This window comes from Caloenas nicobarica, chromosome Z (assembly GCF_036013445.1).
Source record: "Caloenas nicobarica isolate bCalNic1 chromosome Z, bCalNic1.hap1, whole genome shotgun sequence".
Lineage (NCBI taxonomy): Eukaryota > Metazoa > Chordata > Aves > Columbiformes > Columbidae > Caloenas > Caloenas nicobarica.
The window spans coordinates 20832884-20850013 of record NC_088284.1 but is presented as its reverse complement, the minus strand read 5'-3'; the positions used below and the strand labels follow the sequence as shown (position 1 = coordinate 20850013).

The window sequence follows — 17130 nt, the reverse complement described above, 5'->3', positions numbered from 1 at the left end:
AAAATCCCCAAATAATTCCATCAAAATTCAGGAAATCTCTCTTACTATGCGTATAAAGAAGATCAGATATTCACAATATGTGCCGGATTTTATTTTGTGAAGTATTATTTAGAATTATTGTACTACTCTGTTTTACAAAGTTACCCTAGTAACTGTTTCTTTCATGCCTGGGTTTACTTAGCTGCTTCACCTTCTTGACCAGTGTTGATTTTTTTACTCCCATAAAGAATAGTTCCCAACAGATAAGAAAACTTCTCTCTTCAAGTTTACATAGTTCCTTTCTTGACTTTACATTTCTTTCTTTCCTGTTTTTTCTCCACTGGAAGCTGACATAGTCCTTAACAGCACTGAATTCTGTTTTTCTCTAATACTGTTTCAGCTGCTCCTCCATATTATTTTGTCTTTTCCACAGTATAGCAACAATAAGGAATTGCAGCCAATGAGACTAAGATCCTTCAGTGTCAAGAACGTTGTGCAAATCAGTTCAGAAAACAGAGTTCTTCTCTGAAGAGCTTCCACTGTAGCTTAACAGAAAGCCTGAGGTTAGACCTTGATAGTTGTCTTTTTTTTTTTTTTTAATTCCACCTTAGACATACACTACAAAACAGTTCATTGTAAGCTTGGCTTCCTTGATATGCAGTTTTACACCATCGCCTGTGAGATGTTCAAATTATGCATTCATATCTCTACGGAGCTAGCCCAACTTTTCATTCCTACAAAACCACCTGTTAATTTAGCTTACTACTGATAGCCTAAATGTGTAACTGAGATGCTTGCCATTGAGGTTTAAGTATTTTGTTGAATCAAGATATGCCTATGCCAGAACTGTTTGTGTCATGGAACATAACTCATATGGCAGACTTTGTTAAAAGATTTTAAAGAATCTTTTTATCCAGTATTTTAGTGACACATGCAAATAACCTGGACAGACTGCATTTCCTGTTGTAGAATACAGGACTTTTGCCATATCAGGTGTAAGCATTACTGGAATCCTTTATTTATGCTTGATTTATCATTCACTGAATACTTTTGATAAGGAAATCAGGCTCAGAACTGAAATTCATGGAATCATGTTAGCATCTTCTTAAAAAGATAGTTAGGATGGTTTGTTAGTTGGGCCACTTCATCCCTAAAACTTTAATATGACTATGAAAATATTCATAACTAGAACCTTCCATCTATTTAGTTTGCTGGTCAATGGCTTCTTTCAACACATGAATTTCCAAAAACGTTTTATTTTAGGTGATTAAAAAGAGGTCCCATGCATAACTTCTTGTGAGTTAACTCATCTGAAGGTTATGTTGTAGGATAGAGGATTAATTTAGATGTAACCTCCATATAGGTTATGATACCTCTCTTCTCAGTGTTAGGTGTTATTCAGAATGGTAAAATTTCCCTATCTTAAAGGTCACAAAAATGGCAAAGGGAAACTGGCACCTGGAACAGTACTTAGTTACATAGTAAGTACTTGAGTCCAAATTGTGACCTTCAAAGTCCTTCTAGATAAAAAAAGCTTAGCTTTGAAACTCGTTAATGGGCACCTCTCTGTTTGTTTTGGAAGACCCCTCACTTCTCACTGTTCTTGTTTTTTTTCTCAGAATTGCCATGACCTAAACATTTATTTGCCTAATTCCAGGCTAAGTCCTGGGGATCTAGAAACTCAACATGACTCACACATGCATGCAGAGAATCACCTGGATTTGGAACAGCCTGTGTTGCTGTTCTTACTCAAAGAATTACTTCACAGCCTGAGGCTCCCTGTTGTAGACGGGTGTTTCAGCCGTTACGTTAAAACACCATGCCTCCTTTTGCTCTCTTGGCATATGTATTCGTCTTTAGAAGTCTTGTGTTTCCTCCTGCTTGATGACACAACTTTGAAAGGAAAGGTGGAATTGCATCCTTCTGTAACCTGCCTTTTGAAAGTAAAAGGAGCAAGCCAAGTCCTCCAGTGCTGCTGAAACCATTCCCAAGGTGAGGGCTCTTGTGCTTCTGGATCTTGACTGGGTGAAAATATCTGGTGTGGTCCTGACTCACTCAGAAAGGAGTGGGAGTAGGAATGCAAACCTGTTTGTTTTTCTCCTGGCAAGTTTTGGGCAGTTATACGCTTAGCTTGTGGACATGTGGGCTAACTCTTTTAAGTCTCCTAACTCCCACTCATGCATTAAAAAGACACCCAGCTTTGAGATGTGGATTCCACACACAGCTTCCTTTGCTTATGCTTTAGGCTTTGAAGGACTAGATTGCACATCCATGTTTGTACCAAGTCAAAATTATTTTAAAAGACATCAAAATACATGCAACAGCCTTATCTATCGACTGCCTTTGGTTAGTACTCCCAGGAATTCCCTGATTATTGGTCCTGATATACTCATACAAAGGTAATTTTATTCTTTTTTTAATTTAGTGCTTGTGAATAGTAAAACCAGAGCATTTACTAGAGCGAGTTTAAAGGACCAGCTTATATTTCAATGTAAATAATGCTTAACACTTAAGCCCCATCATTTATAGACTTTTTTTGAATAAATTGATTTTCAGTTTTTTCAACTTACAGTACACGGTGAAAAGCATGCAAACACTTCGTAACTTTGAGACTGATTTCCATTTATGATCTTCTATCCATGCCAATAGAAAATACACAGACACATCAAGTTTCAAGCAAGAAAATGCATTTCTTCAGTGTTCATAATTTAACAAGAATTCAAAAGGTGAACATAACTGCTGCTAAGAGAAAGGACATGGGAGAACAACCACAAAATACGAGTAACAGTAACATTTTTTTATCCTCTTGATTCTCCTATTACCCTCTTGGTTTTCTTTGACTCTTTTCCTGCTTTGAACTGCTTTCCTTTTCATTGTTGTACAGGTCACTGGACCAATTATTTCCCCCGTTGTTAAAAAATGCCTTAAAAATCTATCATCAAAATAAATCTCCTTTGTATGGATATATACAAGAAAATCAAGACAGTTTGGGGACAGCTGAGGAGAAAATAATGATATTTGTGCTGAACTCAGAGTCTGTCTCTATCCCAATGCTTTCTTAAAGAACCATAAAACTAATGTGGCTGCATGGACTATGTTATGCAGTTGGTGATTCCAGAATATATTTTTTTTTAACAAGGCATGAAAAAATTAAAAAGTTAATATCTTTCAGCTGCTGATCTAGGAGTTGTTGCTACATTAACAATTATCACATCGCCTGCATTTATATGTTACTGTTTTGTCAGTCTTATTAACATCCAGAAGATCTAGTTTCTTTATTTACCTCTTTTAAATATTGGAATTTTTTGTATACTTTTTCAAATGCACTTTATCTTGATTCACATAAAAATATAAGTATTTTATAAAAATTTTTTTTTCTTCAGTACCATAAAATCCCTGGAAACTTTCAGATGACTGGTTATTTCAAGAAACTGTGTGAGAAATTTAAGCCACATGAATGAAAGTTTCAGGAATTCATAAACAACTGAACATGCCGTCTTCAGCTACATCTTCATTGTGGCCAACTAAAAAGCATTCTGGTGCAGGTGGCAACTCATTCTAGCTTTACAATAGCTAGGGTGTGCTAGTTAGAATCTAACAATGTTAAACATTTACTCAGCATACAAATCATTGGCACCTTGCTTATGACTTTGTACTGCTTTGCAGTCACCATAGTGACTACAGTACATGCCTACCAAAAAGTGGAAAGGACCGTCAAGCACTAATACTAGTTCATTCACTGCTGAAATGTCTTTTTAATTCCCTTTGATGTTCAACACAAAATTTTCTTTGACAGTCTTTGAGATACCTACTAATTCTTCTGTTACGTGTCTCTTGATAGCACGATTGCAATATTCTACTATATTCTACTGGCATTCAGAGAATTTTCTTGTAAAATCTCTGAGAAACCATAGAAACATCCTAAATGTCTCATGCAGTTACTGTCCTGCATTCCATCCAGGACAGCCTTGAAATCTGCTTTCTAAGAAGTGGTATTACATAAATGAATTTAAATTTAATTTCTAGAGAGACTTTTGAGAATCTCATCTTCCTTCTTACAAGCTGTATGAAGAGTGTAGTGAATGCGTGTTTCTCTGGATTGTTTTATGACCACTCAGGCATACTACTTTTGAGCATTACTTTGCAAGTCCACTGATTTGTCAATTTAGAGCAAATAAGAAGGTAATAAGTCTATATATAGCACATTTTGTATCTTTACTGTGCATGTATACACAGCTTCTGTCTCCAGAATGCACAATTGTGATTCACAAAGTAACCAAGTTTATTGTTCTTACTCTATGCCAGGTATGGCAGTCCAACAACCAGTGCCGTTTCATTTCAGTAACACCAGAGTGCACAGTAAGAAATTGAGATTGTGATAATAGATTAACAATATTTTATTTTTGAAGTAACTGCTAAACGAGCATACTGTTCATATTTCACAGTATGACTTCTATTACTGGCTAGTCAATAGCAGAATTAAATTTCTTTGTATTTCTACACTTTTTCTCCCTTTTGAAAAGGATCATCTCTTTTGAATGTTTCAGTTAGTGTTGCTCTGGGTCTTACGGTGCCTGTTTATGTTTTGTTTGTTTGGTTTCTTGGTTGGTTTTTTGTCTGGTTTTGGTTTGTTTGTTTGTTTGTTTGTTTCCAAAATTGTAACTATTTCTTAACTTCAAAAGAATTAAGGTTTCGCTCAGTAATTTTTTCACAATATTACTTAGGAAGGTTTTGTCGCTCAGTGAGAAAGCAATTGTGCTCTGCAGGTACTTTAAGAGAGCATTGGGACAGAGGAAGCCTCTGAGTTCAGCTTAAGTAGAATTAATTTCTCCTCAGCTGTTCACAAACTACTGTGATTTTCTTGTCTATACCTTAATCTTTTGTCTGGTGTCACATTTCTCTCTTTAACACATTCCCTCACCTAGGACTCACCTCCCACAGTTGTTTGTCCTGTAGTGATCGATAGGCCTTTGCTTTGTTCTCATTCAAATTTTGCCAAGGCTGCCTTAGGCACTGTCATCGTGTTCATTGTCAGCCTGTAATGGGGTCAAACACCCTTCTCTGGGTATGTCAGCCTCAGCCTTCTGTGGATACAGAGGGCCTGCCAGTAGAAGAAAAGATGTCACTTCAACACAAAAGAGACTGTCTTCTTTGTAGGTATTATCCAGGATTCTCTCTACCTGTGTATTACAGACTTGTGCCTCTTAGGACTCCTTTTAAACTAATGTTCAGACCAGAAGTGTGTTGAGATAAGAGAATCTGCTACTTTGCACAGCTTTTCACTGTTCGGATATTTTTGGGGGTTTGTGTGGTTTTTACCTTCCTTGTTATGAAGGATCATCTGCAGGCTTTATTTGACTCTTTGCTTTTTTCGGGGACATAGGGACATCGGCAATACCTTCATACCTCCTGTCTTCTTTCTGTACTTTTAATAATGTTTTTTTATAAAGATGTTGGAAAGTTTTGGAATCTTATATATGGTGCATGCTGTTGTAAAACAGATGTTGTATGGGCCTATCTACATTTCACATCTATTGCTTGCAATTACAGAAGGTTGGATTCCATGACACAACCAGCCTTGTGTTCCCTTAGGTGGTCAGGTAGCCAGAAATCAGAACTGGATCCATCTCCGTCCCCCTTTAATGTCCCAGGGGATAACTGCAGCATATAGCTTCAACACTGTAAAGGGGATTTTAGCTAATGATTTGCAGCTATAATGGTTTCATATATATGCAGAAACTTCTTTTCATAGTACTTGCTCCACAACCTCCCTCTACTTCACTGAGCCCCTCAATTAAAACAGTATTTCTCTGAGAACAGCTTCTCAGGATGTCTGCTTAGCAGCTCTGTGTGTCTTGATCTTTCCTTCTGTACAAGTTCAGAATCCACAGGAGATTCTTTGGCATTTAGGAGTCCTGCCAGAGTAAAGTCTGGACTCCTGTGGCATTTTTGGAAAATGGGAGGTAAGTAGCAGAGAATCAAGACAGTCTGCTGAAGGAAGGGTATCTGAAAGGAAGGCATTTTGGGGACAGGATGATGGAGCTAAGTAGCGTGGGAGAGAGGGCACTGCCTGAGATTTTGCCAGTAATTTGGCTAGCACTTCAAAGCTCGTAAGACTTCCTGCAGATTTTGCATGAGCCACCATGACCTCTAGCCTACCTTAAATTGCTCCTGGTCATCGTGACACTCTGAATTTACCAGTGGTCAGCTTTTCAAATTCGCCTCACATAATTGTTCTCATTTATTGGCTCCTGCCAAGATCCAATGCAGAGAACTCATTTAATATTTCTCGTTGTACCAGAAGAATCTGAAAAACTGCATCATAACTCACTGGCCATGCTTTTCTCAAAGTTTGTCAAAGGGCTTAATGGCAGTTAAAATTTTGCTAAAAACAGCAACAACAACGATAATGATGATGTGCTAGAGAGACCCTACCTATGCAGAATGTGAAGTCAGAAGGACGTTTCAGGAGGTTTTTGGGAAATGGAGAATGGTGCTAAGTAATTCTCAACATGAATTATAGCTTCTCACATCTTCATCACTAGGTTTTTAAAGATTAATTGAGCTTGTATCATAGCAGCTAGTGAATTCAGTTTAGAATTCAGTTCAGAATCAGAGTAACAGCAGAAGTTAGGGTGTTTGTATTCTCCTTATTATATGAATTCCAGAAAATCTCTACTCTGCAAAATATCAGTATACAACACAAACAAATACATGTTGCAGATATTCACTTCAAAACAAAGTGCATATTTCGACAGACACAAACTCAAGTGCCTTTTATAAACTACAGTCCTGAAACTGGACTGAGACATATGATCCTATCCACTTAACCTCTACCAGCACCCATCCTGCTCAGCAAGGAAATTGGAAATGCCCTATTAAATAGGCTTTTTCATGTCAGTCTCTTAACAAAAGGGGCCTGAAAGAAATGTTTCTGAAGAAATGTTGCTCCCTTTAAAGCTAAAATTTTGCATTTCCTGAGTTCAGTCTTTATGAAAATTGCTGTAGTGACAGCCCTAAAAACTGATGTCTGATCTATCTGTTTAGATTACAGAGACCATGAAGCATAATTTCTTGTAACTGATTCAACCCTGGCCTGAGTATAGTTTGGTTTTCCCCTACACTCACATCCAAGCATCTCTGACGAGACAGCCAGCAGTGCTAATTAGTGGGTTAATTTCACGATGTTGATTACTGTCTGCTAGAAAAGAGATTAAGCCCACCATCTGATTTTCCACAGATCACAAAACAACTGAGAGATTATAACAATTTAGTCTTTGCCAAACTGGACAGATGGAGTTCAACCAGTGAGCTTTTTCCAAACTCTAACCAACTGTTCCCTACTTCTGAATTTCCCCACAACGGCACAAAACTCTCAAAAATACCAAGTCTTACCTTTTATGAGCTACCAAGTGTGACCTTACTGTTCTAATCATACATATGTACTGTACAGTCACACCACAAATAAAGAATTTGAGAAAACTTTGGAGTATTCCATCATTGTAATGTGAAGACTTTTTTCCATGTGTTACGCCAGATATGTCTATAGGTTCATACACAGAACTGGAGCAGCTGGCAGCTGCATGTTTTCTCCAACTTGTGTTCCAGCCTTACTGGTTGCTGTAGGTGGTAGTGGAGCTGTGGGCAGACATTTTTCACTAGTCATCTAAAGCTAACTGGAACATGCAATAACAGTAAAAACACTTGTCCAGCCCACATTTCTGTTCCCACATTGCCAAATTTACAGGAGTCACAGCGGAGGTAGACAACAGCAAAAAAATTGCAACAACACATGGGTCTTGTGCAGTACAGACAGGAGACAATCTTTGAGGTTGGATAGTGTTTCAAAACCTGCTTAATTTGTTCTGCCTTTCCTGACCATTGTTGATAAAATCCCTTAATTTTTTATCCCTGATATTAATGGGGTTTTTGCACTGAACAAACACATGTTTAGGAATTAAAAGTACTTGCGATCAAATACTGTTGATAAATATAAGAGGCTGGCATTTCTGTTATAGCAACAAAGTATTTTTTTAATCAATATGTGAATTAATATAATTATCTAATTGTCTCCCAGAAAAAGACCATCAAACCTGAAATTAATTTAAAATAACCCTGCAGATGTGGTATCAGGCAACAATAATGGTAAAGCCCTAAAATATGAATTCCTTAAAAAGCTGTAGAAACATAGCATGAAGATTTATATGGAACAGCATTTTCAAGGACATTAGGGCCTACGTAGGTGTAGGATATGCACCCTTATTTTTAAGTGCTAACATTTAGATTTTAATGAGCAGATTTGCAGTTTCATATTTTAAAAGAATTAGAAAATAAAAATTAAAGTAGTTCAGTAAAGACATAATGTTCTTGCTCACGCTCTAAAGAATGGCATTTCATGAAACATATGGTGTCATTTAGAAAAGCTGTAGTTAAAGGAAAATTACCAAAAGTGATCACTTAATCATATAAAGGCAAATTTATTTTTAAAATGGTATGTTTTTCTCAGAAGATTCACTTTCTAATGTAAATTCAAAATGTGTAGCAATATTTTAAATTTGCATTTTGGTGCATTCCAGATCTACATGCTGTTTGATGTTCTGGATTCCTCTCCATATAATCTAAAAAGGCATTTAGTCAGGTGTTATCTTGTGGTCATTTGAATAAGTAACATTGCCATTGTTGCCTCAATTCCATCTGAAAGATGCATGTGTAAGATTGTGAGTGACTGAGAGAGCATAAGCTTGTACTTAAGTTCGATTGTTTTGCATTTATCAAAGGAAAACTGAAAAGGCTGAGGCTCTAATATATACCTTTGCCTAGAAATTTCACTTCATTCATGGTAGATTTCTGATTGTCATTGTGAGGTGGGGTTTTTTTGGTTTTGTTTGTTTATTTGTTTTTAATATGCATATATATAGATTAGGTAAACAAAAGTTACATCCTGAGCATTTTGCTGCAGCTGGCTTTGGTAGAAAAAGTTTTCATTGAAAGCATTCAATTCAGTTTTGTATCTGATTCTTTAAGGGGAGAAACCTTAAAACAGTTGAATTTCTTCACCAAAATGATCCTTCGCACTACTAGAATAATTTAAATGTGTCTTCCCTAAACTTCAACATGCAGCTGTCAAAGCCAAAAATCTCCAAGCCAGAACATTCTTATCACTGCAGAAGAATTTGGGATCTCATTTGTAATGCAAATCGCCCAGGCAAATCGTCATTGTCAAATGCACTGGAGATCCTATTGAACAAATTACTCACCAAGAATCACAGCAACAACGGTGAAGAGCACAAAGGCATTCCTCAATAAATAACTTTTAACATCATCCTTTGTTATGCTCTGCACTTTTTTTTTTGCCAAAAGTGTACGTTTCCGGACTCCTTGTTGAATGCGTTCCATCCTACTTCCAGTTTTTGGATCTTCTCCGTTACCTTTAGTCATCTATTTTGCAAGAAGTTTTCTTTTACACTTAACTTCTGTCAATATCCCTTCTGAAAAGTGGAAGACTCTTTGCCGTGGGAGGTACTGGTGTAACCTGCAAGACAAGAAATTTCAAATATTGCAATAAGATTTTAGATAAATGATTAGACATGTGTTTACATGGAAGCAAGTATTCTTCACGTTTCAGTAAAATTTGTATTATTTGTAATATCGAAGTTGTTAATTGCAGTTTTTGATACATTGCATCAATAACTACTAAAGAATTCTTTGAGGTGGGGATTATATGGATTGATCAGATATGTGTCCTGTGTCTGCAGAAATAAATCTGTGTTGCTGTCATGCTGTAAAACCCAGGAATAACTTTTTTTTTCAGTTGCTAGAGATATACTAATGTAAAATTAGTATAATTTGTGGAAGCCTAAGGTGCTATAATGTTTAAAACTGTCAGGCTTCTTTTTTATCTGTTTAGCAGGCCCATATTATCTGAAAAAAATTCTAGCTCACCTTCACATTAACCACTGGAGAGAAACATTTTGCTTGAACTGGTACATTTGAAATGTTCTGCATTTCAGATGTTTTTAAATGGTTCAATGCGTTGGCCGAATTACTCTTTTTCACATGGCAAAACACAGCAGGAATAGTTTATTTATCCCCCGACTGATATTTAGAATATGTCTTTGGCAGTTTTATGTTGATAACGTTCATCTTTGAAGTGTATAAACTATTCAGAGCACATCTGTAAAACATCAGAAGTTATATCCCACTTAGCTTGTCACTTCAGACTGTAATACAAGTTCACATTGCAAAATAATGCTTAGCTTGGCCTGGCAGCAATTATGGGGGTATAATCTGATTTTAAGAAATCACACACTGACTCAAACTTAAAATGTTTTAATATTAAAAATCCTTCATTAAGTCAACATTTTTCCTTTTAAGATGAATTATTTTTGTGGCTGCTTGGTATTCATTTATTTGATAATGGAGCCTGCACAAGGGTATTCTTTGAAAATCCATTTTTCTTAAGTGTTAGTTAATACACAGGCATGCTTTTATGAAGAAATGAGAAATTAATAAATGGACAGTTAGTTGCTTCAACTGAAATCTCTCTCCACCTACACACATTTACAGTCCAACTCTGATACTTTTAATAAATCTAGTTCCTAGATACCTTTTTAAAGAAAGCACTTAGTATAAATTCACAGGGTTTTCAAACAGCATGTTTCAGAGGAGATACCATGTTGTAACACATTGCTTTTGTTGGGATTTGATCGTTACTTCTACCATATATTTCAAGATTGACACTCCAGTTTAACATTCTCTCTGAATTTTAACAGAATGCTATATGCTTTGCTTCTTTAGAGAACAGAAACATTCTGAGACTGAGCTAGATATTTAAATTAGTAAGTATTCTAGCTTGGACATGATTACTGTGTGCATGCAGGATTTTTTTCAGAACAATTAATTTAAAAAAAAAAAAAAAATCACCATTCACAGTGGTTTTTCTTTCCAAGATCATTAGTGCAGCTAATCTAGCCGTTATGACTTAACGTTAAGATCAAGAAAAAACAAGGCTACAGCCAGAAGGATCATTACATTAAGTAACATACAAAGGCAGAGGGTGAAAAATTCAGAGTTCGTACTTAGAACCCACCAAACGAAACGATCGGCTCACCTTTTCAGATCTTCAGTGCCCTAAGAGCACGGTGGTGGCAGATCAGGTGGGGATTTTCCCAGCAAATACAACGGAGCTGCAGAGCTGAGCGAGCGAGCGAGAGAAAACTGACAATCCTCATGTGCTCCGGAATACAGCAACTTACTATGGCAGTAACTTAAGGAAAGGGGAGGAGACTGTCAGCCCCGCTCTGAAAAAAACAGAAACACATCAGAAGAGAGGGGAAAGCTGAGCTGCTGGAATATTGATTAGTCTTGGCACAGTGGAAGCTGGGTCACTTTCTTTGTTTTTCCTTTTAGACCACTTTCACGCTCTGTCAGTTCAGCTTCGTTAGAAATGCAAAATCAGAACTCGGGCAGAATTTAAGGATACACACACACACACACACAGGGTGGGGGAGGCTGGAGCACTGCTTCATTACATGCTCCAGACTGGAAATCTGAAAAGCCTAAGCGTAATTACATAATACTATCCCTGTGCTTTTTAAAATATGTGGTAAAATATGTGACCACGTTAGTTTCTTCTAGAAAGAGACAGGGTGTGAGGCCATCACGTATTTTCTATTTCTTAAAGACAGTTACACATGATCTACTCTTCCCAGGGTGGGGAACCACACATATCTTTCAGAAGCAACTGGAGCATTATCAAGAATAGAGAAAAACATAATGAGCTGTAATTCTTTGCATGTTTCTTGTAGATATTCAAAACACATGATGAGACTTGCCTCTTGTTTAGCAATTTAAGCTCACTGGTACTAAGCCCCATTCAGCCTGTTTCAATAGCATGGAATGAATGATGAAGGGAAAAGCATGAAAGATCCACTTTTGGGAAATAGGTGGCCTTCAGTTTTTTTAGCTTTTAAAAGTTTGTGCTATTGAAAAGATGTTTGCAGAGTAGAAGCAGGGGAATTCCCAAAGACATTCTTTCACTTTTTAGAGGAACACTTTCATTTGAAATATTGGTAAAGTCTGTTCAAAATATTTAATAATTGTATTTCAGTGCATCTTTCATGAGATTTTAAAGTCTATTTTCTTACAAGATGAACAAATACTGTAAATGGAAAGTTATATAAATTCATCCTAAACATATAATTTAAGAAGTTGGTTTATAGATCATATGGTTTCTATTTTTCCCCCCCCCCCCCCCGGAAAGCTATTTTAAGTGTACAGAAATAATCTTATGTCTTAAACACACAAAAAATAGATGCAAAATAAGATTATGAGTAGTGTTACCTCCACACAGTCACAGTAATGGTTTTGCTAGAGTGTTTTCTATTTTAAATGTGCTTCAAATAATGATGTATAAATTAGAGAAAAATTATATTTCAGTATAATGCAAACTTACTCATGATTAATGTAGGTTGGAGATTGAACTGTGTACTGTGGAATCTTGATCTTAGTTATCTAACTTAAGAAAGAGAGTAAGCATCTAAATCAAGTTATTAACTTGCTTTAAAAAGCAAAAAGAAATGTCGACAGCTTGCGTTGCAATGATAGAAACACATGCTGTGTTTTCTCATACCTGAAAACTCAAATGTCTATTTCATTCCTATTTTTCATGGTGCAGTTTTAAAATACTTTCACTATTTTTCCTGGAAATGGGAACTGACCTCTTAACTCATCTTTGGCCTTTAGTGATCTTCTTGTTTGGTCTTTCTTTTTGGAGTATGGCATGCTTTCTGTGAAACCTCCCAGATAAGGACATCATTCTGCCCTCTGTTCATATGAACAGTAATCTTCCAGTTGTCTTAACGGGAGAAGAGTCAGGCCCCAAATGAGGTGATCCAAAAGTATGTCATCGTTTAACACTTTCATTAATAATGGAGTCTATAAGAAATGAGGATAATCTTGTGAGAGAATTAGCTGTTCAGTGAGACAGAATGAAAATAGATGATGAGCAGTTGTGCAACTTAGCAGTCATACTTTTATTAGCTCTCAGTGAGCAACAGGCATTATTACACATTGCTTAGAAAAACTGAGTATTAGGAGCTTTTTGGCGACATGCTCTTGTTCAAAATTTTCTTTCTATCTTTTTTACTCTTTCCTTTCTTTCCTAATACCCATTTCTTTTATTGATTTTAACTTCGATGGGGATATAAGGTAACTATACTATATAAAGAGTATTATCCTTTATGTTACAATAAACATGTATTTTAGATGTGCCTGTATAGCAATAAATGAGTAACAGTTCTAACTACAGTGTCAACATGCAATACTTGAAATTACAATGCACTGAACTTTCCTTTAAAATATACAGTGGTTTTAACATATTTAGTATAAAGTATTTAATACTAGGACTAAGATAAATTAAAAATGCTTCTAAAAATGCTTCTATCCAATAATTTTCAGTATTATTGTTGGTTTCTAGGAAGAGCAACTTAAAAGTTACTAGAAACATTGTAGGCTTTAGATTCTATCAGCAAACACTAAGAATATACAAAAGCATTTTTATGTTTTAAAGAGTCGCACAGAGCAGCAGTCATTACTGTTACCACCAATTTTACATTGACAAAATAATTTCTACATGCTTCAGGGTTGTGTTTTGTTTTGTTTTGTTTTTAAATCAACAGGCAATGACCTAAGACCTTGATGAGCCTGTCTGTGTTGCTATATTAGCTCAGCACTCTAATTTGTGCTTTGGGTTTCAGTTTCAGCCCTTCTTTGATGAGGTGGCTTGAAAAGCAGGGAAATGCAAGTGTAGGGTAAGGACTGGTTTTAACTTGAACCTCATCCTCACAGGCACTGTGGGTTCAGCCAGCTGAAATTGCCCGTCATGGTAAACTCAAGCCCTGTTTGATTGTGGGTAACGAAGTCGGTCAGTAAATGTACTTTGCATATCCGCAAAGTATCTGAGGGCCTTTGTAAAATAAGCAAAGGTATTAGAGTGGAAGCTGCTGTTCAAACATAAAGTATTGTTATTTTCAGCTGACTAGAGCTATCAAACAAAAACACAGGGAGGTCAGTTGTAGCAAATGTAAGAAGTGGAAATGAAGCAAGAAATTGTAGAACCATTTCATTTTCCAGATATTAATAAATCTAGCATGAGAGTGCATCGATGCCACCTGAAATAAGCGTCTTAACATTCAAAGTAACTCCATCTTCACATTAATAAATCAGCACTATAAATTAATACTGGCTGAATCTTTGAAGTTTTGGGGTTCTAGGCGGAAGCTCAGTGAAGTACTGTTGAAACCACAATGGCAAAATTGGAATTAAATTATTGCAAAAGAATATGTTTATTCATGGTAAATGGTATGACAGTATGTCCCCAGTCTTCAATTAATTTGGACAAAATAAAAATATACATGATTCCCTTGCAAGGCCCAATCCAGCTTAGAACTGTTAATTACCATTATACCTTGCTCTACCAATGAAGAAACTGAGTCTCTAAGAGGCCAAATTTAATCCACACAAGTTAGCGAATTTGGCTTTTTTTTTTTTCCCTTGAGATTGGTGCTTGCTTTCTTGAACGTGTTAAAATGAGTACAAGAAGTTGAGGTTTGGTGTTCATTTATTTTCAAATCGATTTATCACAGTGGCATTTGACAAATACCTCAGTTTTGGCCAGCCAAATGTGAAAAATAGACTTTATTTTTTATTAAGGTCTGATACAATGGAAGTTAACACGTTGTTTTATTGAAGACAGTGGGAAGAGACAGTATGCTGTAATTTATACACTTATGTGTGTTCTACACACATCGAAAAAGACATAGGCTATATTCTGTTAGCAAATATGAAGACCTGCAGGAAAAAATCTGTAGGTCCGTAGTTAGTACTGAGGATGTGACATTTGCAGTGTAAGCACTGCAGATGTATTAGTTTGGATTAGTTCTAACCTTGTTTTTGGCCCAAACACCCATTTTTGCTTTGACTATATGATCTGATTTTGTTTCTCCTAAAAAAAATCTAATGATATGAATCAAAGCATGTTGCATTTGGTCAGTTTTAACAGGAAGCTTCCCCCACTGGTTATGCTGAAATTGAGTTTATCTTTGATGCCTTGCAAATAATTGGCTCAGTTATGAATAAAAATTATGTTATAAATAATTATTCTAGATTATTCTAGATTATTACAGATTGCTATTATTCTATTAAAAAAAATCAAAAGCTAAGTATTTTGCCTGAGATTAGGCAAAATGATTAAGAATAATGGCCAACCTAATCAAAAGGACTCAGATTTTCAGTGATCTATTTCTACATATCTATTTATTTTCCCTGCACTTTGAGGTCTTGTGCCATGAGAATAATTGTGATTCTATGCTTTTGAGCTCTGTCAGTTGTGAGTCGGAAGTTGTACAACAAAAACGAGGCATTCCTTTTCTGCTCTGTGAAAATTCCCAGCAGAGAAACACGAACCTCTAGTATCTCCATTCAGCATCATAGGCTGTCTGGGCCTTAACACACACTGTATGTCTGACTGCAGCTGAATAGACAACCTTGTTTCCTTTCAACACAGGGAGTCAGATCACCCACTCACTCCTGGGAGAAGGGGGAAGGGAACTGAAGTTATACCAGCAGAGGATGTGCCTCATGAACTTTTCGCCTGTCTGTCTTATCAAGAACGCGAATGTCTGTATGTACAATGGAGCAATTCTCACCGAAGAATAGGCAAGGTTGTCTGGGAAGGATGGGAGATTGGATGGGGTTGTGTCATTGTAAGAAATCTACTGGGATGGCATCGATAGCTGATAGCATTTCATATTGAAACTGCTGCATAGTGCAGCCTCACTGGCTTTCCCCCAGCTAGTGGCAACCAGTTAAATGGGCGCCGAGGGTCAGACAGGCTCATTTGAAAAGTTAATACAGCATTGTGGCTAGTTACAAAAGAGTGTGGCATTGGAGCCAGAAACTTGCTACCCCCTTTCTCTCAGGTTCCTCCTGTTTCCTGTTCCTGATACTTTTTTTAAAACAAAACAAAACAAACACAGAACCACCACCACCACCACCACCACAACAAAAACCCCACACAAAAAATCAAACTTTTTTCTGATTCGTTGTAAACTTCAGTAACTTGTGAATCTGCTGAGCTCCTGAGAGTTCCCTGGGGAAGTTCTGGTTGTCACAGGTGCTTTAGATCGTGACCTCCAGTCCATGCTGGTCACAGTAGCAATAGAGGAATAATTCCACATAGGTACTATTTTGGGACCGTTTGTGGGTGTCCCACTGGCTGAACTGTTTTCTGTCTTTATTCTCTATCAGACTGGTTGTTGAAGAAGCCCATTTCTTGGGTCCTGTGATGCTCCTTATACTGGATGTTCTTTACACAGGGCACAGACTTATCACTAGTAATATGTGGTAGCCTGTAAAACAGACATGGTTTCAGATTCCTTTTTGCTTTCTCATGGCTTTGTTTTCTTGACATGATCTCCTTAAACAAAGTAAGGGCAGATAGGTGAGAATGAACACCAAAGAGAAATGTGCATTTCTGAATTAGAATCTGTTATTATTTGCGCGAAAGGCTTTTCAAATAAAATGTTGTTCTTCATTTGACATCTTTGTCTGTACTTACTTTTGTAAAGAAACAATGGTTTATCAGCTGTTTAATACATTATAGTGTGTTGCTAGCAGAGCAAATAAGATAAACATAAAGAAAACCACTCCTTTGTATGAAGTTCATTTAAGGAAACTCATTTATTTGGACCAGTAAGCTAACATGACCTTTTAAATACACGTTTAATACTATGGAATCATAATTACTGCAATCAAGACACATAAAAATCTTTTGTAAAAATAATTATAATTTAAAAACCCACAGCTCAAAGTTGCTTTTATAATAATTACTATAATAGCAACTGTTTAGCATTTGGACATTTTTTTGGCAGGAGGGCTTTGCATTGTTTATTGTGAGAAAGAAACAGGCTCTGAGTAAACATGCAAATTTTCAGCAAGCGAAAAAGCAGCATCAGGTTTGGAAAACAGAATGGCAAAAAGTCTTTGCTATCATTCCAGTCCTCATAGGCTGAGATGATTTAAAGTCATTAGCTTCTTCTGGCTGACCTCTGTCTAACATGCTATGGAACATCTCAGAATATATCTATTTCA

At 36.5% G+C, this 17130-nt stretch overlaps 1 protein-coding gene across 4 annotated transcripts in view; it reads right to left on the bottom strand.

The window, feature by feature from the left end:
* SLC1A3 (solute carrier family 1 member 3) overlaps positions 1–9417 on the bottom strand; it is a 61235-nt gene extending 51818 nt beyond the window's left edge. For all 4 annotated transcript variants that reach the window (XM_065655741.1, XM_065655743.1, XM_065655745.1 and 1 more), the window contains exon 1: positions 9237–9417. In XM_065655741.1, the coding sequence (XP_065511813.1) occupies positions 9237–9417 (181 nt within the window). The remainder of the gene's footprint in view (positions 1–9236) is intronic.
* Between the last annotated feature and the right edge of the window lie 7713 nt (positions 9418–17130).